At 39.2% G+C, this 19,786-nt stretch overlaps 1 protein-coding gene across 1 annotated transcript in view; it reads left to right on the top strand.

Moving 5' to 3' along the window:
* Positions 1-19,786, top strand: part of ATP10A (ATPase phospholipid transporting 10A (putative)) — a 109,611-nt gene that overhangs the window by 27,594 nt on the left and 62,231 nt on the right. Inside the window, exon 2 of the mRNA XM_042867938.1 lies at positions 15,430-15,634. Within this exon, the coding sequence (XP_042723872.1) occupies positions 15,430-15,634 (205 nt within the window). The remainder of the gene's footprint in view (positions 1-15,429; positions 15,635-19,786) is intronic.

Here is a 19,786-nt window from a genome sequence, read left to right as displayed (position 1 = left end):
GTTTCAGTTAAGAAACCACCGTAACAGTCCACATCTTTCCATAAACTTCAGAGCTGCTCATAAACCACAATAGAATATTTTTTAATGTGAATTTGGCTAACTGCTGTTCAGTAATAACCTGTTAAGATCAGTAGTTTTATTCACAGTCACTCCTCACAGCAGAGACATACACAGCGATGTCAAAAAGTTATTTACTTTGGGCGTGGAGTTGAATAAGGCACATAGGCAGTTAAAATAGCAATGGTCCCCAGAAAGCTATGTCTTTTCTCATTTTTCCACTAAGCTGTTTTAGAAAAGTATAAAAGCATTAGGCATTATCACTGAACTGCAGACTGGCCTTTAGATTTGACTGATCTCTTACATTTGCTCAAGGCCATTGATTAATGTTGAAGAAACACCTTCCTCTAATTTCTGATCTGTGTTACTCATCCTCCCACACTTAGACCTAGAATTATTAGTGATACTTAATAGACGATACTCTGTCTTCTGTGAAATACTGACATCCTGCCCATCCTGAGTCCTTAAGACGAATTCCCATTTGAAAGCAGGATGATGGAAACATTATTAAAATTTCCCGACTATTTTGAGATAAGGAGACTTGGGGAGAATATGAAAACCACCAATTTCTGCATATTTCTTAAAAGTCAGATTATGTCATTTTAAAATACTTTATTTCATTGCCTTATGATCTGGAAATTTTATTGTTCTCTTACTGCTTCATACTTGTCCCCTGTTCGTTTTCTCTGGATTTCAAAGGATGGTGTCATTGACCCTGTGCCAAACGCAACTTGCCTTGGCTTAGGCTGACTGGTCGACTTGAACCAGCAGCCTTTCATGACCTTCACACTTAGCTTCTGTATGAGTTGTAGCTGGTGAATTGAATTTGGCTAAGCCTCAGGAACTGTCAGTGTCCAGGACTGCCCGGCTACCACACCCATAGTGAAACCCACATTTCATTCTGAAGCTGTCTAGTGTGTGCTAGCTCAAATAAATGAAAGTCATCTTATTTGATGGGGATTAAATCTGATCTAGTCTTCCGTGGCTTGAAATATCATGCAGTGTTTTCCTGGGGAAATTATGAAGCCAGCATCTGAGTCCAGTTCAATACTGGAGAGCTTCCGCAGGAGTTGACAGCAGAGAGCTCTGCTTAGTTCAGTGTTGAAAATTGTTAGAGTGCAGAGTACTCAGCTTATGGCAAATTTTGAGGGCAAAAAGCATGTTTTATTTCATACTAGCTGTAAATCTTAGAAATATCTCATTAAAAGGCACTTATCAGTATATACATGTGCAAATATGAAGTACTTCCACTGAAATAGTTGGGGGCATGCTGGATTCCTTCCTGCCCATTCTGTGCCATGTTTCACCTACCTCTGTGCTAAGGATTGAAGGAGACAAAATGACTGCAGGGTCTGGGTGAACCACTTAGATAAAATTCACTCTTCTAAGAAATAGGAGCCTGTTGATAACCAATGCTAATCAGAAAATCCCAGCGTATGGATGTTAAATTTTTTTTGTCAGAAATCATTCTGTCTTTTCCCTCAGTCTCATCATTAGTGATTTATTACAAGTTTTTTTTATTTATTTTTTTTTATTACAAGGTTTTTTTTTTTAAGAATTAATTTAAATTAATTCTAAACCAGTGCAAGAAAAATATAGGTATACAGTTTCTGTGCAGAAACACAAATGTAATGTTTCCCAGATGAGCTGATGTGGAAGCAGTGTGATTGATACGAAGGTATAATAGAATATGTCATACCTGCGAAAATGTAATTGGTTCCTTTAGTTTTACACGCCATTAAATGTGCAGAAATCCAGAGTTGTACATCTCTTAATGGTGTACCAAGTAAACTAAGGTTGGCTTTGAAAGCTTCAAGAACATATGCAGCGTGTTTCAACTGTAATGTTTAAGTGTTTTATGGAGAAGTGAGATGGTGGGAAATATTCTGTCCTAGAGCAGAAAACATCTTTCCATTTGATAACTTAATTCCAGTAATTGTTATTTCACTTACAGAACCACAGAATCACAGAATCACCAAGGTTGGAAAAGACCTTCAAGATCATCCAGTCCAACTATCCACCTATCTCCAATAGTACTCACTAAACCATGTCCCTCAACACAAAATCCAAACTTAGATTAATTCCTCTTGTTCACTGATGTGTTTGGCTGTCAGAAGTTTGCAAAATTAATTGAAATAGTCACTTTGTTTTCCTTAAAATGTCTTGTACCTCCCAGCCACCTTATTTCCCTCATATGTCAGTTTACATTCATACTTAATAATTTATTTATTTATTTTTTCTAAAATCCTGTTAGTAAATACCACCTTGGTTTTGAGGAGACAGGAAAATTAATAGCATCCCTAAGTAGATTAAAAAAAAAGAAGAAGAAGAAGCACTGCACCTTGCCTTATGAAAATTTATTCCTACTCCTTTTAAGTTTCTAATTTTTGTGGTTATGTGTGGGAGGATGTATGTGATTATTACTGATATCAATATCAGTCAGTGTAGAACTGACTTTGTGCATTGCCCCTCAGGTGCTCCCGTGGTTTCAGGTTACTGCAAAGGCAGGTAAAATAAGATTCAACAGTGCTTTCTCTGATATGACTCTAAATTCACCTAATATATTGCCATTTCTACTAGATATATTGCCATAAAACTACTTGAATTAATGTTGAGATTCAGATCTTATGAAATACTGAAAAATGTCTTTGTATAATGCAGATATAGTATTATTACTAGGATTTGCAAAGGCACTTTCTGAAGCACCCGGGCATCCAAAAGCTTCACAAGGCTCTCAAAAAGATGGATCCTTACACCAATCAGAGCAGAAACAAGCATCTCTCCACCTGTAGTTACTTCTTTATAGGTGTGTTTAGTCAAGGGGAGACTGGGGTTCTATTCCTAAGTCAGCTTTCCAATTTTGAGGCAAGGCAGTGTTTCCTGCAGGAGTCTTCTGTGGTGCTGCCTCAGGTTAAGGCTAATGTGTTAGAAAGAAAAGACCAGCAGGATTCCACCTGCAGTAGAGTAGTGGACAGACAGTAGCACAGGTTTTGGAAACCTGATTTCTGAGAACAACACTCTTTTCTCCTACTGTTTGACAATCTCCAGAGCATAAATATTCACCTTATTTTTATTTCGTACTGAAGTGTATGTGACAGATTTTATCCATCACAGAGCACAGAACATTTCATTTATTTTGAGAATGAAACAGTTTGAATTGTTTAGAGGCATGCTCTGTAGTCCGAGAAGGGCTTTGGGGCTGCTCACACTGCCTGTTCAGATTACAGTACTGTCACCATTTCTGCTTTGTCCTGTTTAAAAAGATGTAGGAAAATGATGCTTGTACATAGTGTTTTCAAACAAGGTTTTGGGCTAGTAGCAATTTTTATTCCTCATCTTAAACAAAAAATGATTACTGATGTCTTCCTGCACTCCATAAAACATTCTGCTTGTTTTCCTGCAGCATTAATGGATATGAGTTTAAAAATGCTAAGGGAACATATTTGTTTGGATTACATTAAAAATTATAATATTTGGTTTAACCCTGAAGAATTGCATCTGAAGAATTTAACCCTGAAGAATTGCATCTTTCTTGCATCACTCTCTTGCGGTAATGCTAATAATCAACTAGCAGAGTAGATTAGGGTTCTGGAGGTTGTGGTGTTAAAAGTTTTTGTCTCCGCAGAACAACCAAGCCAAAAGCAGCACCCAAGCTGCTGGCATGCTGAGCAATGTATTCTATGTTGGAAGGACTAGACTAAATTTGTCACCTGATGACATGAGCAGCTCTTGACATGTTTGTAGAAAAAATTCACTGTTTTGCAGAGTCAGAAGATTGTTTTCAGAATCTGTAGCTTACCTTTACACAACAGCTTGGTCAAAATTAGTGCCTGCACATAAAAGATTGTTTTTCTTAGTTGAATCAAGTCTGTTTCATTTGAAGGGAAATTGCAAACTGTAAGTTTCAGTTTTAGGAATTTTACAGGCTCGAGTGCCTTCCCCTTAGTTAACTTCACAGGCATGGAAGGAAGTGGAATCCATTCAATGTCTGGAAATGTTTTATAGCTACAAGAATCATAAAAGAAGGCATGTAACAACTCATGGGGTGCCAACAAGAAATATCACCACTTACACAGATGTTGTAAAAGCTAGATAAGGAGGAGAAGGGTGCTTTGGTGATGATTTACCTTTCAACTGGATGAAGTGAATAGGGACCATTGGGTTCAAAGCCATGAATCACTGAGGACAGAGGAGGAAAGTGACTGTGGCAATATGGATGTGAAAGGGACTAGATTGTCTTAATAAGAATTTAGCATTAGGGAGGGAAAGAAAGGCACACGTTTCAGGTCTGGTGGTTTGTTGTGTTTTTTGGTGTTTTTTTTTTTTATGAGACGTAGTTAAAATTCATCCTCAGTTATGAGCTTGACTACAAGAGATGAAAATGGCGATGTGCAAGGGAGAGAGAGAAAAGTCTGCACAGAAGCTTGCAGAATGGGATTTTGAATGTGTTGAAATTAAGCCAATTTGAAGATGTGTACTCTCTATAAATCTGTGATTCACATTTTTTAACCTTTTTGTGTTTCTTGTAGACTTGCTGGAAACAGGTTCAGGGCAGAAAATTCTTTTCTTAGGTCTGCAAGTTTTATCTGGAAGACTAGGTGGATTTAGTTTGGAATAGTACATTGAGAGATTGAAGTTGGTTTTAAAACTGTTTTCTTCCTTTTCTCTGAATTAGCTTCTGCTGATAGGTTGTAGCACACTTTTTTTGGTCTTAGTACCTGCTAGGCTGTTGCTTTTTCTGAGGAGAGCAGGGTGGCCTGCCACCTGCAGAGGTGTTTCAGATCTCACAAGCTCTTTTACTCATTTTTTTTTTTTCTCCCCCCATAATTCAAACCCTTCCAACAAATAGTCCCTTTGTAATTGCTTGCTCTGGTCTCAGTTTCTGGGATTGCCAGAAGTAGAGCTGTTTGCAGACAGTCCCTTTCTTTTTTTGGCTGCAGTAAAGATCTTGAAGTTTTATTTTTTTTTTGCTGTGGTATTGAATTTCAATGATAGAAGATATCAATGCAAACAACAGAAAAAAATTCTTTTTGGATTTTGGCCAGCAAGGATGCTTTTCCAGCTCACTTCAGACATACATTCAAGTACACTGCTGAATCAGGGCCAGGTTTTTTAGTCTATTTTGTAGAGTTCAGTGAATGGTAAGTGGAAATCATATAAGAATAATATTTGCAAACAGATTGTTAGTAATTACCAAAGAAGACTGTACTTGAAAAGATATCTCTTTCTAGTAAAGTAAAAAGAACCAAAACACACTATTTATTCCTGCTAGTTGGCCTGCTTCCATTTTAAAGAAGCAAAATACAAATCTTCAATTAACTAAAAAGGAATTTCATTTCTATTTCTTTATAACAGCACAATAGTGAAGAAAATTTATATTTGTGTGTCCACATTTTTGCTGAAATATGTACAAATATATTCAAACTTGGCAACCAACATGCTCTTGACAGTAGTGAGTCTATAACAGCTTCAGTGATTTCTTAAAACTGTGGATAATGATTATGGAAAGACATACTTTGTTGTGTAAACACTATGTCTAGTAAACTAATAAAACCAGGCTATCAAAATCTATATTGATGGCATGTTATACTTTATAAATTGCTCTTTGTACTGATGATGGTTCAGTAGTTACAGACAAGTGGCAAAGATGACTTGCTTTCCTGCAGCCCTGTGATTACAGGGTCTTTGAATATCTGTGTTAACAGGTTGAGATGTATGGTAGGTGACTGTACTTCACAATTCCACTGTACTGATTGTAATTCATAGTCCTTTCGATTGTACGTCATTGGGACAGAAAGAGAATGCTCTTATTTCTGGGAAAGTAAATTTTTCTAGCTTAGAACTTCAAGTGTATTCACTGTCTGTCTCCAGTGAGCTTGGAATATTAATGAGATGCTGGCTGACTTCAGGGAGGCGGCAGGTTGTGTGAAAACACGGGGTCAAGTTGACACTGAAAGCACTGGATGAATTTTCATCCTGAATGCTTTACGTGTGGGTACCAACAGCAATCAAGTTTTATGTGAACTATTCAAATGTTACTAAGAGCATCTTGCATTTCCTCTGTCAGTAGAATTTTGCATTTTGTGGTTCTCACTTCTTCAGTATGGGTCTCTATTTCTTATTTTCATCAAGAATTTTGAATATAAAATTTGCATCCATAGACAGACTTGATTTGACTCAAACCTTCAAAGATTCACATCGCTACAAATGATTTGCGTCTTCTAGTTCTTCTCTGATAGGAGTGAGGAACGCTTTTGTAGTCTTTGAATTTCTGTAGAAGTGAAACAGTCTTGTAAAAGGATTGACATGTCTGAATTCAAATTGCATCAGGGCTTAGAGCGCCACAAATAGAGGCTTATCACTCCCCGCTTTCAGCTTGATGCAGGATTCAACCCAGTGCATTTGCTCAGTCACGAACTCTTAAGAAACCTGCTCAGGTCCCAGTTCAGATGTAGCTGTACTAATCTTTTAGAAAGCATTCTTGGGGAACACCTTCTGACTATTTTAGACAAGAATTTCGGAGATTTTCATACATTTACTTTGTTACAAGAACAATGTGGTAATACAAACATCTGAAGCATGTAGCTTGAGGTTGTTCCTTGTGTTTGTATTATTGTGTTATTGAGGCTGGTGGTGATTCAGACAGGTAGGGAACCACATAATCTGCGAGAGCAGCTCACTATGGAGAAATTGTAACGTAGGATAAGACACTGAGTTTAAAACTTCAGCTGTGCTTTTCAGATCAGCCTGAAGGACTAGTGAAGGCCTGTTCCACTGCCAGCTACACAAAAGAATAAGCACTCTTCTGATTTGTTATGCTTTTTAATGCTCTTTCACTCTTGAGTACATGGTAGAGCTGGAAATAGATGTTTATACTTCAAAGCAAAAGCTCCCCAGGAATGTACACTGCTGTTGCTTCTGGCAAAGCAACGTTGTAGGTGTAAGTTAAAAATTTCAGACAGTTCTTTCACTTTGGCTACCAGTATAAGCACTAGTGAGAGCAAGGCAGCAACCTCCAGCTCTTCAGCATCTGGCTTAGTTACTGGAGTAGTGACGTCTCTTCTGGGAAGTCTCATTGCTCTTGTGTTTAAGAGACTGCATGGAGAAATATCAACAAAGAAGAGTTAATAATAGTAAGTACTAAAAAAGGCTTTGAATAAAAAGATCTTTATGTTCATATTTCAGGGCCTTAGCTGACCCTTTTCCATCTCCAGATCAGGAAGAAACTATCGAGAAAACATTTATGTCAGAATTACTTACCTCCTTTCTGCTGTGCAGTAGCTGGCTAGGAAAACGTAGTGTGATGGGGTGTGAGCAGTGGCTCGGAAGTGAAATGTTATCTCACCTCACTGGGAATCTGCATTATGGCATAGGGCAGGCAATTGTCATACCAGTGAAAGGGCTCTAATGGAATGCGGTACTCATTCAAGAAGAGTTTACAGGATGCTACAATGATACACATTTTGGCAAACATTTGAGTATTTTAGGGCCTCTTTTATTCACACTTAGATGTTCAAGATAAAGTCACTATCTGCACTGCTACCTTTCTTCTATCACTGTCACAGAAGCATAGAGATATATCTAGTTTGCTTTGCATGATAGCCAGTAAGCATCTGTGACTGTCGGGTAAAACTGTCCACTTTATTCTACCCACCTGGGAGAGTTTTCTTTAGGCATCAGACTGATTAGACATGGAGTTGAGCCATGGCTTTATCCAGGAAAGCACCTTAATTCTCCTTTGGACCAGTGTAGGTAAACAGAGGCATGCTTGAGTTAAAGGTTTCAAGGTTTTTGCAAACTCCCTTCAATGCATCTCTGACAAAGAGGAAAGTAATTCTTGGGTAACTCTAGAGTTAAATAAAGTTCTTATGAACTTAGACATGAGTACAGTGAAACATGGTTCAAATATCCTTGCAAACCCAAATGTTTTATTTAGTTTCACATCTCAGTTTCAGAGTAGAAAGAAATGTTAAAACATTCTGCAAAAATGCAGCATCTAACTTTATTTTCTTCTATAAGATTCTTCCAGTAATACAGCCAATGTGTTTTTTTCCACTTGTTATTATCAGTTCTTTAAAGAGTTAACTTCTATGTGACACTGCAAGTAACAATGCCTTATGTATGGATTAAATCTAATTTCTAGAATTGCAGCCGAAGAGACACCCTGGGACCTGCTGAGATCTCAAATGGTATTGAGATAGGTAAATATGTTTCCTGTCCTCAACCTGAAATGTAGATTGTCTGAATGAGAACAGGTGAGAACATCCAGATGAATGCCTTAGACAGATGTAAGACAGACCTGTAATGACAGATAGACAGAACAAAAATTGAAGGAAAAAGTAAAAATAATTTTTAGGAGGAACTGGAAATGAAGAACGAAGTCTTATACTTCAGTTTGAGATGTTGGTTTTGCTTGTTAAATATAAATGTGACAAATTATTAATATTTTTCGTAACAATTTTTTGTTAACTTAAAATAGTAGTTGAACTCTATTGACTTCTAGAGTATGCTTTTGTGCAGTGATCAGATAACGTGAGCTTTAAAGAAGTGCTTGTATGGCGTAGTTATAAGGAGAAAACTTGTCTCCATAACTGAGTGTCAGTCAACAACTCCATCAGGTCTGTGTATGTAATTAGCAGGAAATGCCTTTCCTGATTAAAAATGGTTTATGCAAACAGTTTAGCTAAAACTGTTGCATTTAGGAAGCACGTTTTCTTTTTGAGTTCTCAACTAGTGACCTTGTAAGTGTATGTAGTGAGCATATGAATGCATTTCTGTGAGTTGGGTCATGTAGTCCTGAGATCAGGTCAGGCAGGGGTGTGGAACTAGAGGAGTGAGAAGGAAAAAAAATTCCATGGAAGTGTCTGAATCTGTTAAAGAATGGGATTTCCCTCATCACCTGCAGAGCCATGCTACATTTACCTTTAAAGATATACTGTTAAGCCAGTATATCAAACTCACACAGAATTGCAAACTGATTACACTGGGAAAATACCAAGGTGAAGGCTTTAGTCCACCAAATTTATGCACCTAGTTTGCTCATAAATTTCAGGCAATCAGATAGTTTTCCTAAGCATCTCTACGCTATTAGCTATCAGTTAATTGTAAAAACTCAGCACCTAAGATCTCCTTTGGAAGAGCTTGTGCTTTAATTGTTTTGGAAGCAGATGCAGACAGAAGTGTGCATGGTGAGGTAGCTGTAATTTGAATGGCTCCCCCTCAGGCAAAGTATTGTTTCTCTTTCCATGTTTGCACAGCAACAGGCTCTGTTGAATCTTTTTGCAGTTACTTGGAGCCGTGACGTAAATATTCAACCTTAACATCTGTGATGGTCCTAAAATTGAAGATGAAAACCTTACCTGGCTATGGGCCCACTGCCGAGGTGGGCAGTGCCTTTTGCATCTTTTTTTTTTTTTTTTTTTTTTTTTTGCTCTAGATACCAGTAAGTGATGCTGACAAGCGCAATGGTTGTGTTTGATAGTAGCCAGAAAGAAGACATCCTAAGAAAAAAACAGACCAGCACTTGTTGCACTGCTGTGCTCCAAAAAGAAGGCCTCATGTATCGAACTATCCAAAGTTTTGTGGCTTTGTGGATACTGGCTCATAGGTGTTAATAAGTGTAGATCTGGATGCAAACTGACTAAGTCTTGGCAGATCTGCCATTTCTTCCAACTCCTTGTAGGATATCAGTGTAGAAAGTCTCATTATTAACCACTGCCTACCCATCCTGCTAAGTATAAGAAGTTGGCAGTCTTCTCTCCCACTATGTCTCCTAATTGGAAGAATAATACAAAGTTACTAGCATTCTGGCAGGAAAAGTAGGAGTGGTGGAAATCATGCCACTTTGGGAGAAAAAGAAACAAAAAACAACTAGGTATTTCTCCAAAACAGTCCTGACATTTTTTCAGATCAATTCTAGAAGGCATTTTCTTATTTCTTCAGTTTGTGTGAAGTTTCATTACATTGTCTGCCTTTATACTTTGTGTTGTTATCGCAACAACAAGGTTCTTGGCTGAAAAATCATTTTTTCCGGGTAGCAAATGTTTCATTATGGCTAACAATAGTAGGGTTTCTTTCAACATGAGGTATAATGGAGATAACTCTGCCAAGAGTAATTTAGCGATTACTTCCACATTCTAAACCTGAAACACTGAGGTTTCCATAATTTGACTTGGAACAGAAAACTTAGCATTTTTCAGAAAGTGTGAATTTATTTAAAGGCACCTTTATGCCTCATTACATTGCTACACATACACATTTGCTTCTAGCATCTTGATAATGCAAAAAAATGATATTTGAATTCCATGAAAACAAGAAAACTTTTCAGTGCTCTTAAGGTAATGTGAATGTTAAGAGATCTATTTAGAAACATCAGTCATGGAGAGATTTTGTTCTTTTCAGCATTTCTCAAGAACATTCTGTTAATCCGTTTTGTCTGATTAATATCAGATTTGGAGCCTCTTCATGATTTATTTTCAGAGAAACAGATGTTATCGTTTGTGGTGGAATGAAGGCATATTCTGGGCATTATGTAACCTGCCTTAGCATTAACTTGCATGTTTTTTCTTCATTCTGCCACAACATTGTAATTGTACTCAAATGATTCTCAACATGTTTCCATGGGCATTTGGCATGTTCAGGCCTTGTTTAATTTATGCTTTGGTCTCTGGTTATAACAACAATTTTCATAAATGTATTTCAGTGTTGTCCACCATTTCTGCTTCTGTAGCCTTTGTAGAATTACACATAATCTCAGTTTACCACTGTAGTGTTAATGGAGTACTATTGACTCTCCATCTACAGTAGAATCAGGCTGAGAGGTAGAGAGTTGAAAATTAGGGCTCCAGCGCAGGCAATGGGGGAAAATTCTGTGAGCATGTGGAAGAACTGTTTACAAACAGCTGAATAATAGTCTCCCTAAAGATAGTTTTGCCTGCTCTAGAACTCCTGTGCTTGCATTACAGTATGAGGTTTCCTAGCTTTGTTTTTAATACTGAAATTGCTGCTGTGCTTGGGTCCTGCCAGTTATCCTCAGGTTTATTAATTAGCTTGTTCCTAACTGGAAGCCTTGTCCTGGCATTGTAGCCAACTGACTTGAACATGTTCTAACTCACTGGGGTCAGAGATGTGCATGATGCTTTCTTTAGTTCATCCCCTCTCTTTCAGCCTCCAGAGATGGAAAGGGAGGACTTGGCTAACATCAACAACTCCGAAGAATGCCTTGTACACAGCTCTTTGACCTGTCTCTTGTGGAGGGCTTTTCCTCTTCTACAGAATAGATTTATTGCTGTGTTTCTCTTAAAGCCTTCTGGTTCAATGGTCAACATAATCTGGCAGGGAAGGCAAAGGATGCTGATTGCTTTTGAAGTAGGGACAATAGTTACTTCAAAAGCAGGTCAACGGATGGGCTTGGACTGGGAAACGTTCCATTTGGATGCTTTGAGAGTCTTAGAAGCTTCTAGACTGCAGTCTCACCCTGAGTAGGGAGTAGTATGTTGGGTAAGCCAGATGGAGCACAGCACCCCCAAGCAAAACAAGAAGATATCCCCTGCCTTTTGCTAAATGTCTTTGACAAGCTTTGCTGAAATTAGTAGAGGAACCTAGATTGGGATTAAGTGTTACAAGTTCCCTGATCATTCACTTACAGCAAATTTACATCAGCAATTCACACCCATTAACTGTAATTTTTGTCATTGGAGAATTATAGGAAGCAAGAAGAGATTCCCTTGTAGTTCCATATTGTCAGTTTAAGGTATAAAATTTCTAGTATATAGGCCTTGCACCAGAACAACAGATTACAACTTCATGGCCTTCACATTTCATAACGAGACTTGCTTGTGATAGCTTCACCAGGCTTTTTTTAAAGGAGAGAGAGAAAGACATACAAGATTCCTGCTAAATTTTATGCATTCAGGGTTCGTTACCTCCCTAGTTGCCACACTAGAACAGTTAAAACCTAGTCAAAAAAGGCATACAATTATTTAAATATTCAGCCAGAGATATTTTACAGTCTTTAGCTTTTTATAGACATAAACTGATGTTTATATGCCCAGAAGAGTAAAATTATTGGTATGATCTTTATCAGCATGTGCTAAAAACCAGAAGAGGGAACAGCATGATTTAAGGAAAACAAGAAGTATTGTTTGAGCGTTTGGATCTTAAAGATTATTTTTTTGCCTATAAATTTAAAATTTGAGTAATATTTTGTTTGGTTTTTTGTCTGTTTTGTTTTTTCTGTTAACCAAAGCCACTCTCAAATTTGGCCCAAACCTGCAGGCAGTTCTGCTTCAAAGCAGAATGTTGTCCAAATACACGCAGTAAGCAGACTAACACAAATTTTTAAATAGCAATTAGAATCATTTTCTCTATGTTCACATGATTGAAGTTGTAAATTTTCCCCTGCATATTTGAAAGCAGATATGCTGGAATATTTGCCCTTCGTTGTTGCAAAAGGGCATTAACCTCCAAAGGAGTCTGACTGCTGCCAGGACTATGTTTGCTGCTGACTAACAGTATTGATGTCCGTACAGCTGAGCCAGCTGACTTGTTAGCCATCCATCTCTAGCTTTCAGTCAATGTCTACCAGTAAAGATGTGCTCAGAAAAGTAAAAGCACTGGCAAGGAAGGAGAAGGAGGGTTCAAGTGACTAAGGGTTTACAACCACAGCTGTACGGTTGAATCTATTTTGCATGCAAATGTGTTGCTGAAGATTAGGCTGGGGTCAGGAAGCTAGACATTTCTAGTATGTGAGCCCCATGGAATGCATTACCTACCTGTCGGGAATTGGGCAGAGCTGTCTGAAATTAATAGTTCATCACAGTGATTTAACTAGAGAGTAAAAGTAGTATCTTTTGCAGAATGGCAGTAGTCCGTGACAGTGTATTGTTGTGGAAGAGTTTCATCTACCTCTCCTGGCTTGAAAGACAAGAGTTAGTATTTCTGACCTCTTCCTGTCTTTCACCGTGGCTTGCCACTTTGGTTTCTTGCTGCATCACCCGTGGGTTTGTTATAGATACTAAAATATATCTTCTGGCTTGTTATACGTGAGAGCAGGTAGAACTAGAGCAGTTTGCTGCTAGTTTCTGGCCTACACATCCAGCCTAGGACTGTCCTCTAGTCCTGTGTTCTGCCAGAGTTTCTTGAGCACTTTCACAACATATTCCAGGAGATTGGATGACATCCATTTACGCTTGCCAAAAGCTTTTGTCAAGGTGTTCTGTGTGAGCAGCATGGAAACCCTGCAGTAGAGCTGTGGAGGACTGGTGCTGACCATACAGTAGCCAGAGAATCAGGACCAAGCCACGAGAACTGGCAGGATCCCAGATTAGTAGGTTCACACATCTGCGTTTGAAACATCGACTTATCAGCTAGGTAGTCATAACAGAAAAGACAGCAAGATTTTCAGATGTAGGATATTAAAGACTAGAGAGACAGAAAGGCCTTTCAGAAGGAACAGATGGATGGATAGACAGGACCTTGCCAGGAAAAGTTGTGCAGGCTGTTGGATAAGTAACAAATATCCATGTTACTGCATTATGCTGGTGTTCTTCTGTTGTAGTGCATAGAGTGTCTGTTCTTGTCCCTCTTTTGAGCTTGGTCATAGTGTCATAAATGCCTTCAGATGCAGGGTGTGGATCTTCATAATCTGATATTCCTTTTCAGCCTTGAATTTTAAACTGCTAACTTCTTCCAAGCTTGGCCATGACCACGAAAAGCTCTGCTGAAGCACCTGCTTAAATGTCATTTGCTCTGAATTTGAGAACTATAAAAATACACTTGAAGGAAACACCAAAAACGTAACAATGCACATATGTCTATACATGAGGAGCGTGTTTAATTCAGGTTTTCTGTCACTGCAGGCTGATGTGAGTCATCATGAAAGGGCCCCTTCTATCTAAACCTCCACCACTGAAGATAGTATTGTAGTGTACTTTGTAGAGAATATTCATAGTTACAATTCACATTCTGTAATAAGGCCAGTTACATCTAAGGACTGGGTAAGAGCAGACCTGTCTGAAGAGGATTAAGAAGTCATTTTCCTTGCACGCAGGTAGTTCATCCACTGACGGCCCCTGTTAACAGAGCTGCATCAAGTGCATTACTGGAGGCCACCTGATTCCTGTGCCTCTCCAGGATGTATGCAGGAGGTCTTGCATTCATTTATCTTAATGGAACCATGCTCCTGTATCCTACCACAGAGTATGGAGTTGTTGCAGTTGCCAAGCGTGTGAGAGATGAGGAAATGCTGAAATAGCAATGCTTTTCAAGCAAGTTAAGTCAAATAAAAGTTGTCCTTATAGCACTGCAGCCAAATCAAATGTCTGCATTGCTACTCTCTACATGCATCTGAACATCATCACCCAGTTCGTAAAAATAATCAAGGATCAACAGCCACATGTGTAGTGATTTAGAGTTACAGGGTGCACAGCCAATGAACACTTCAGATCCACTGTGTGGTGAGTTGAACTGCCTTATGACATGCTGGGTTTCAGTGCAGCTCCTGCTTCTTAGCAGAAAAAGTGAAACACTTGTTTCAGCCTGAGTGTGGAGAGAATGGGTAATATCTCTAGCTAGTACATACATTATTGCCCTCATTGTATTCTCATGCTTTACACTTAACTCGTCTTACTACTTTCCAGACTTTATTGAAATAGAAAGCACAGCCATCGTTTTTGTTCCTTACTTTATAAAATGGATGTTAGGAAAGGGCAGTGAGGAAGTTCTGGGAAATAAAACCTGATCTGATTCATCCTTGTTGCTCTACCTGACATGTTACCATTCTGGGTAAACAGATGAATAAAAGCATATAAAGATTCTAATTCCAGGAATGCCAGTGAAGGCATGATGAGGATGAATTAGGCATAGCATCACTATCTGTAGATGCAGAGTAAGAACTTTAGCAGGACTTCCACGTTTGTTCTTAGTTACAAGTCTATTCACGTTACTACTGAAAGTAATGTATTTCTAAATAATGTACTTAAAAGAATATAAAATAGTAATCTCGTTATCAGAATCCTGTTCTGTCTGTGCTATCGAAGAAACCTGGCTCCAGTGTCACATTACACGTGCTTGGAATTCTAAGTTTACTGACAAATATTGGAAGTTTCTTTCAGTAACAGATTTGTGTCTCTTTTGTCTGGGCCTTAAAGAACAACTGGTTTTCTTAAAGGATGTGGAAACTCTGACCTGGGGCTGAATTGGTGAGAAGTTGCCTCCTGCAGCCTGCATGACATTATCCTAGCATAATGTGAGCATAGCTGTGGACCTTCCACTTAATTCCTATTACAGATCAAATTGGGTCATATCTGGGGTCCTCCAGCCTACATCTATTTTGTGTATGTTCTGTTAATCTCTCTTTTTTTTTTCCCCCAGGAACGAGAAGAAATATATAAGCAGATACTGGAAAGAAGTGAAAATTGGAGACTTTGTTCAGCTTCGCTGTAATGAAATCATACCTGCTGACATCTTGCTGCTCTCTTCAAGTGATCCTGATGGGCTGTGCCATATAGAAACAGCTAACCTGGATGGTGAAACTAACTTAAAACAAAGACAGGTGGTGAGGAGGTTTTTAGAGCTGGTAAGTCATTGTTCTTTACTCTCATATAACAGTTTGCTTCAAATGAGGGAACTCACCAGTCCACTTCACAAAAGCTAAATCTGCTTGTTGTAGTAGTGCTAATGAGTTAGTGTTATGGTTGTCATTAAAACACCAGAACGTGCCAACAGTTGACTTCATAATACTATAAGTTTTTCCTTAAATTTGAATAGGAATTATTTGGAGCAATTGTGTGCGGTTGGAAAATGTTGAGGGGTTTTGCTGCTTTTATTCTAGCTGATTTTTGAAAACATATTTTAACTGCCCAGTGAGAAGATACTTAAATATGAACAGCTACTTTTCCTGCCTGCAGTCAGAAATTCAATTAGGAATTTTGCCTAAAACTCTGTGTTGCAGAATATTCCTCCAGCAGTTGGAGCATTAAAACTTGAAAAATTTAAAGGGGCAGAATGCATGCATTCTAGAGGTTTGTGTGCTGAAAATCTGTTTTACTGCTCTCCCACTCTTACTTATCTCTTCCCAGCAGCATTGTTTTAAAGCAAAACAAAATCCAGGAGATCAGTTACTATCAGCAGAATGAGAGGAAATTGCCTGAAGTTTTACTTAACAATCTTACTGAAATCGTATTTATTTGTATGCCCTCCTCTCCTGACAGCTAACCCCAATTTCCTGTATTTTGGGTGTGGGAAAAAAACAAACCAAAACAAAAAAAAAACAAACCAAAACAACAAAAAAATCCTACTTATTTTACAGAATTCAGCTACATATTTTTCCTAATAGTTGTTCACATTTGAAGAATGCAAACTGTGTCAGCTTCTGCCATTAAAAGGCCATCAAAGGTAACTACAGAAGCCTATAGCTATACTGAGGTATATCAGTGTTAAAGAAATCCAACCAATAGGATAAACATCAATATGCCTTCCAAGTAACTGTTTATGATAGATATGGCCCTTCTGTGAATAGCATGTAAAAATGTGAGATAAACATTTGTTTAATATTAAGTGAATTCCATGTAGAACACAGACGTCCCATGTGAGCTACCACCATGACAAGAAGCTTAATCAGCTACAGGCCAAATGTCTCAAAAATTCTAGTTGTTCCAAAGAGGCTAATTAAATTGCTTCTCAAAAGTCTTATCCTGTTCCCACTGAGAGGAAATTTCTCCCAGTGGGTAGAGCTCCAGGGAGGAACTTAGATTATATGTGCCAGTTCTCTGCCAACACAGACATCCAGTATGACCTTAGGCAAAGGATGTAGGACAAAAACTATAGATTGCATATAGGGATGCTTTCATATTATTAGGTACGGCTAGAAGTGAACGACATGTCCCAGCTCTCTCACAAAGGAAGACCAATAATGGTACCAGCTGCCCCATTCCTCCACAGCAGATGGTTGAATTTTCATGATTCAATACCTGACACACAGCAGGAGATGCTGCTAAGCACAGTGAAAAGAATTGATGTATCCAAGTACAGTGAATCACCAGACTGCTGCCCAGAGGAATCCCTTTTGCTGGACTAGGATCTGCAGCTTCCCTGGCAACAGCCATTGTTTGGCACTAGGACTGTAATACCTGAGGATATACTTGTCAACTTTATAAACTCCCCTACTTCTGGGAGTAGTGACCTCCTTAATGTGTGCCTGAGCCTTTGAGCTGTGGAGTCACCCTTCTGTCACTAACCTGCAAACAAATATATGCATTAACCCATCTTCGTTAATAATCTGAACAATGGGGTTGAATGCACTCTCAGAAAACAGGGGTGGCTGATTCACTGGAAGGTCGTGCTGCTGTCCAGAGGGACATGAAAAGACTGAAGGAGTGGGCTGACAGGAACCTTATGAAATCCAACAATGAGAAGGGTGAAGTCTTTAACCTGAGAAGGAACAACCCCATACACCAGTCTGTGCTGGGGGCTGCCCAGCTGGAAAGCAGCTCTGCAAAGAAGGCCCAGGGGGACCCAGTGCTCAAGATAGACATGAGCCAGCAGGGCTCTTTCACAGCTTCCTGGGCTGCATGAGGAAGAGTCAGCATCAGCAGGCTGAGGGAGTGGGACAACTCTGGGCTCTGTGCAAACAGGCATGGACATATGGAACCTAGTCCGAGTTACTAAAGGAATGGAGCATCTATCATACAAGGGAAGGCTTAGAGCACTGGATTGTTTAGCTCAGAGAAGAGGATGCTCAGGGGGGATCTCATCAATACCTGAAGGGAGGATGCATTGAAGACAGAGATAGGCTGTTTTCAGAGGTGACTAGTGCCAGGAGAAGAGGCAGTGGGCAAAAACTGGCACACAGTAGGTTCCCACTGAACACCATACAGCACTGTGCTATGTGGATGATGGATCCCTCACAAAGGCTGCCCAGACGTTGTGGAGTCTCCTCCTCTGAGATCTCTAAAAGTCGCCTGGACGTGGGCCTAGGCACCTTGCTCTGGATGGCCCTGCTTGAGCAGGGATTGAACTATGTGGCCTCCAGAGGTCTCTTTCCACCTCAGCCATCCATGATTTGGTGATTCTGTAATACAGCTTTAGTAGGAAAACTGAAGGAAAACTAAAGGAAAGGACTATCCCAGCAATCTCATGTTTTTCACACCCAGTGAGGTTTAAGTTGCTGATCTCCAGACTAGGCAGCTGAAGACTTTTAATTTGGATTCTGTATAGTTCTACAAGACCTGTGATCTTTAGACTCTGTTTAGAAGTGAATGGTTGTGTCATTTTCTCCTCAGTTTAAAATTTATTAGAGACTGAATTAGGCCCCACTGGGGAAGAAGGCTGAGGAAAGAATGCCCACCAGTCACAGCTAGGTTATGCGCCAGGCAGCTCAGTCACGGTATTTGTGGCATGGCTTATTCAGCTTACCCTGCTCTACTGAATAGCATCAGAGCAGACATTTTGAAGAAATCAGTTACTGTGTGGGTACTTGTAGTCAGCTTCATAAACAACTGACACTCTTTGCATTTCCATCCTATTCTCCTTCAGTATCTTAGTTCCCTGTAGTGTCAGCTGGTTATGGGACTTTTCCATCCCAAACCTGTGTCACCAGATGTGTGGATAAATAATTCCTTGAAATAATTTTTAGGTCATTAGATGTCTAGCTATAGTAGCGGTAGGGTCCATAATAATTTGTGAGGGGTTAAACTGGCATCAGTGACAGAAAGCTCATTCATTTCAATGAAAGCACTCCTGGGCCCCAAGAAGTCAAGTATTTGAAAGAGAGCTTGTGAGAAAACCACGCGTGACTAACACTCCTGTCCTAAAATAGCTGAGAAAGCAGGAAATATCCAAGCCCTGGTTTGTGTGTCAGCTAAGTTGTAGGCAAAGTGCACACCTGCAAGTTCCAAGTCCTCAGTGGCTGCAGCATCACAGAGCTTCACTGTAGCAGTGTCACGTGAATCATCTAACAGATTCCTTGCCATCCTCATTAAAGCCATGGCTAAAACATGCCTGAGCACACTATTAATTCATGCAGAAGCATTACCTTCCTCTCCTCATACTAGTTTGGCTCTTACTGGTTCTTAAAGATGTTGCTCTGCTGAGAGACACTCAGTAGGATGGAGTGAGGAAGCTACTTGGGAGGTGTTCATTGAATACGAGTTAAACAACCATGTAGCATAGAATACCAAGGTCACACTTATATTTGTGAGTGAAATTCATTTTCTGTCTGGATTTATCCAAGTCACCACAACTGGAGGGGATTTATTGTTACATTTCATAAAATACTTTGGAAGGTCAACATTCAGGTGCTGACCATCTTTTTTATCAAACCTCAGCAATGTTTGTTCACAAATCTTCTATAGAACCTGCATCCCAAGCTACTCATGTGTTGGACAAGAGTGTTTCTGTATTTTTATATTACCGTTTTACTCAGTGGAGTAACTTTCAGCTATGTTCATAGCTGTTTGGTTCCATCTCATTCTACAGCCTTGTTGTTCAAGCAGGAAAACAAACAAATAAATTATGTAGTCCTGACCCTCTCTTTCCCACACTGTCCTCTTTACAGAGTGATTGTGCCTGGTCATGTGGCTTATCATGAGACAAGAAGTAAAGATTTTCTGGAAGCTTCTTCTTAAAATATCAGCTGCCTATAGAAGTCTTTGAATAATGTCTCTGTAGCAGTGTCTCAAACATTTAAAATAAGTTGTGTTACAAAGCTTGGCACTTCTGTGTTTCCTAT

The sequence above is a fragment of the Lagopus leucura genome, unplaced genomic scaffold (assembly GCF_019238085.1).
Source record: "Lagopus leucura isolate 7727_CA_CO unplaced genomic scaffold, USGS_WTPT01 Super-Scaffold_100001, whole genome shotgun sequence".
In the NCBI taxonomy this organism is placed as follows: Eukaryota; Metazoa; Chordata; class Aves; order Galliformes; family Phasianidae; genus Lagopus; species Lagopus leucura.
The sequence above is the reverse complement of the archived record's forward strand: the minus strand, read 5'-3'. Positions and strand labels throughout refer to the sequence as shown.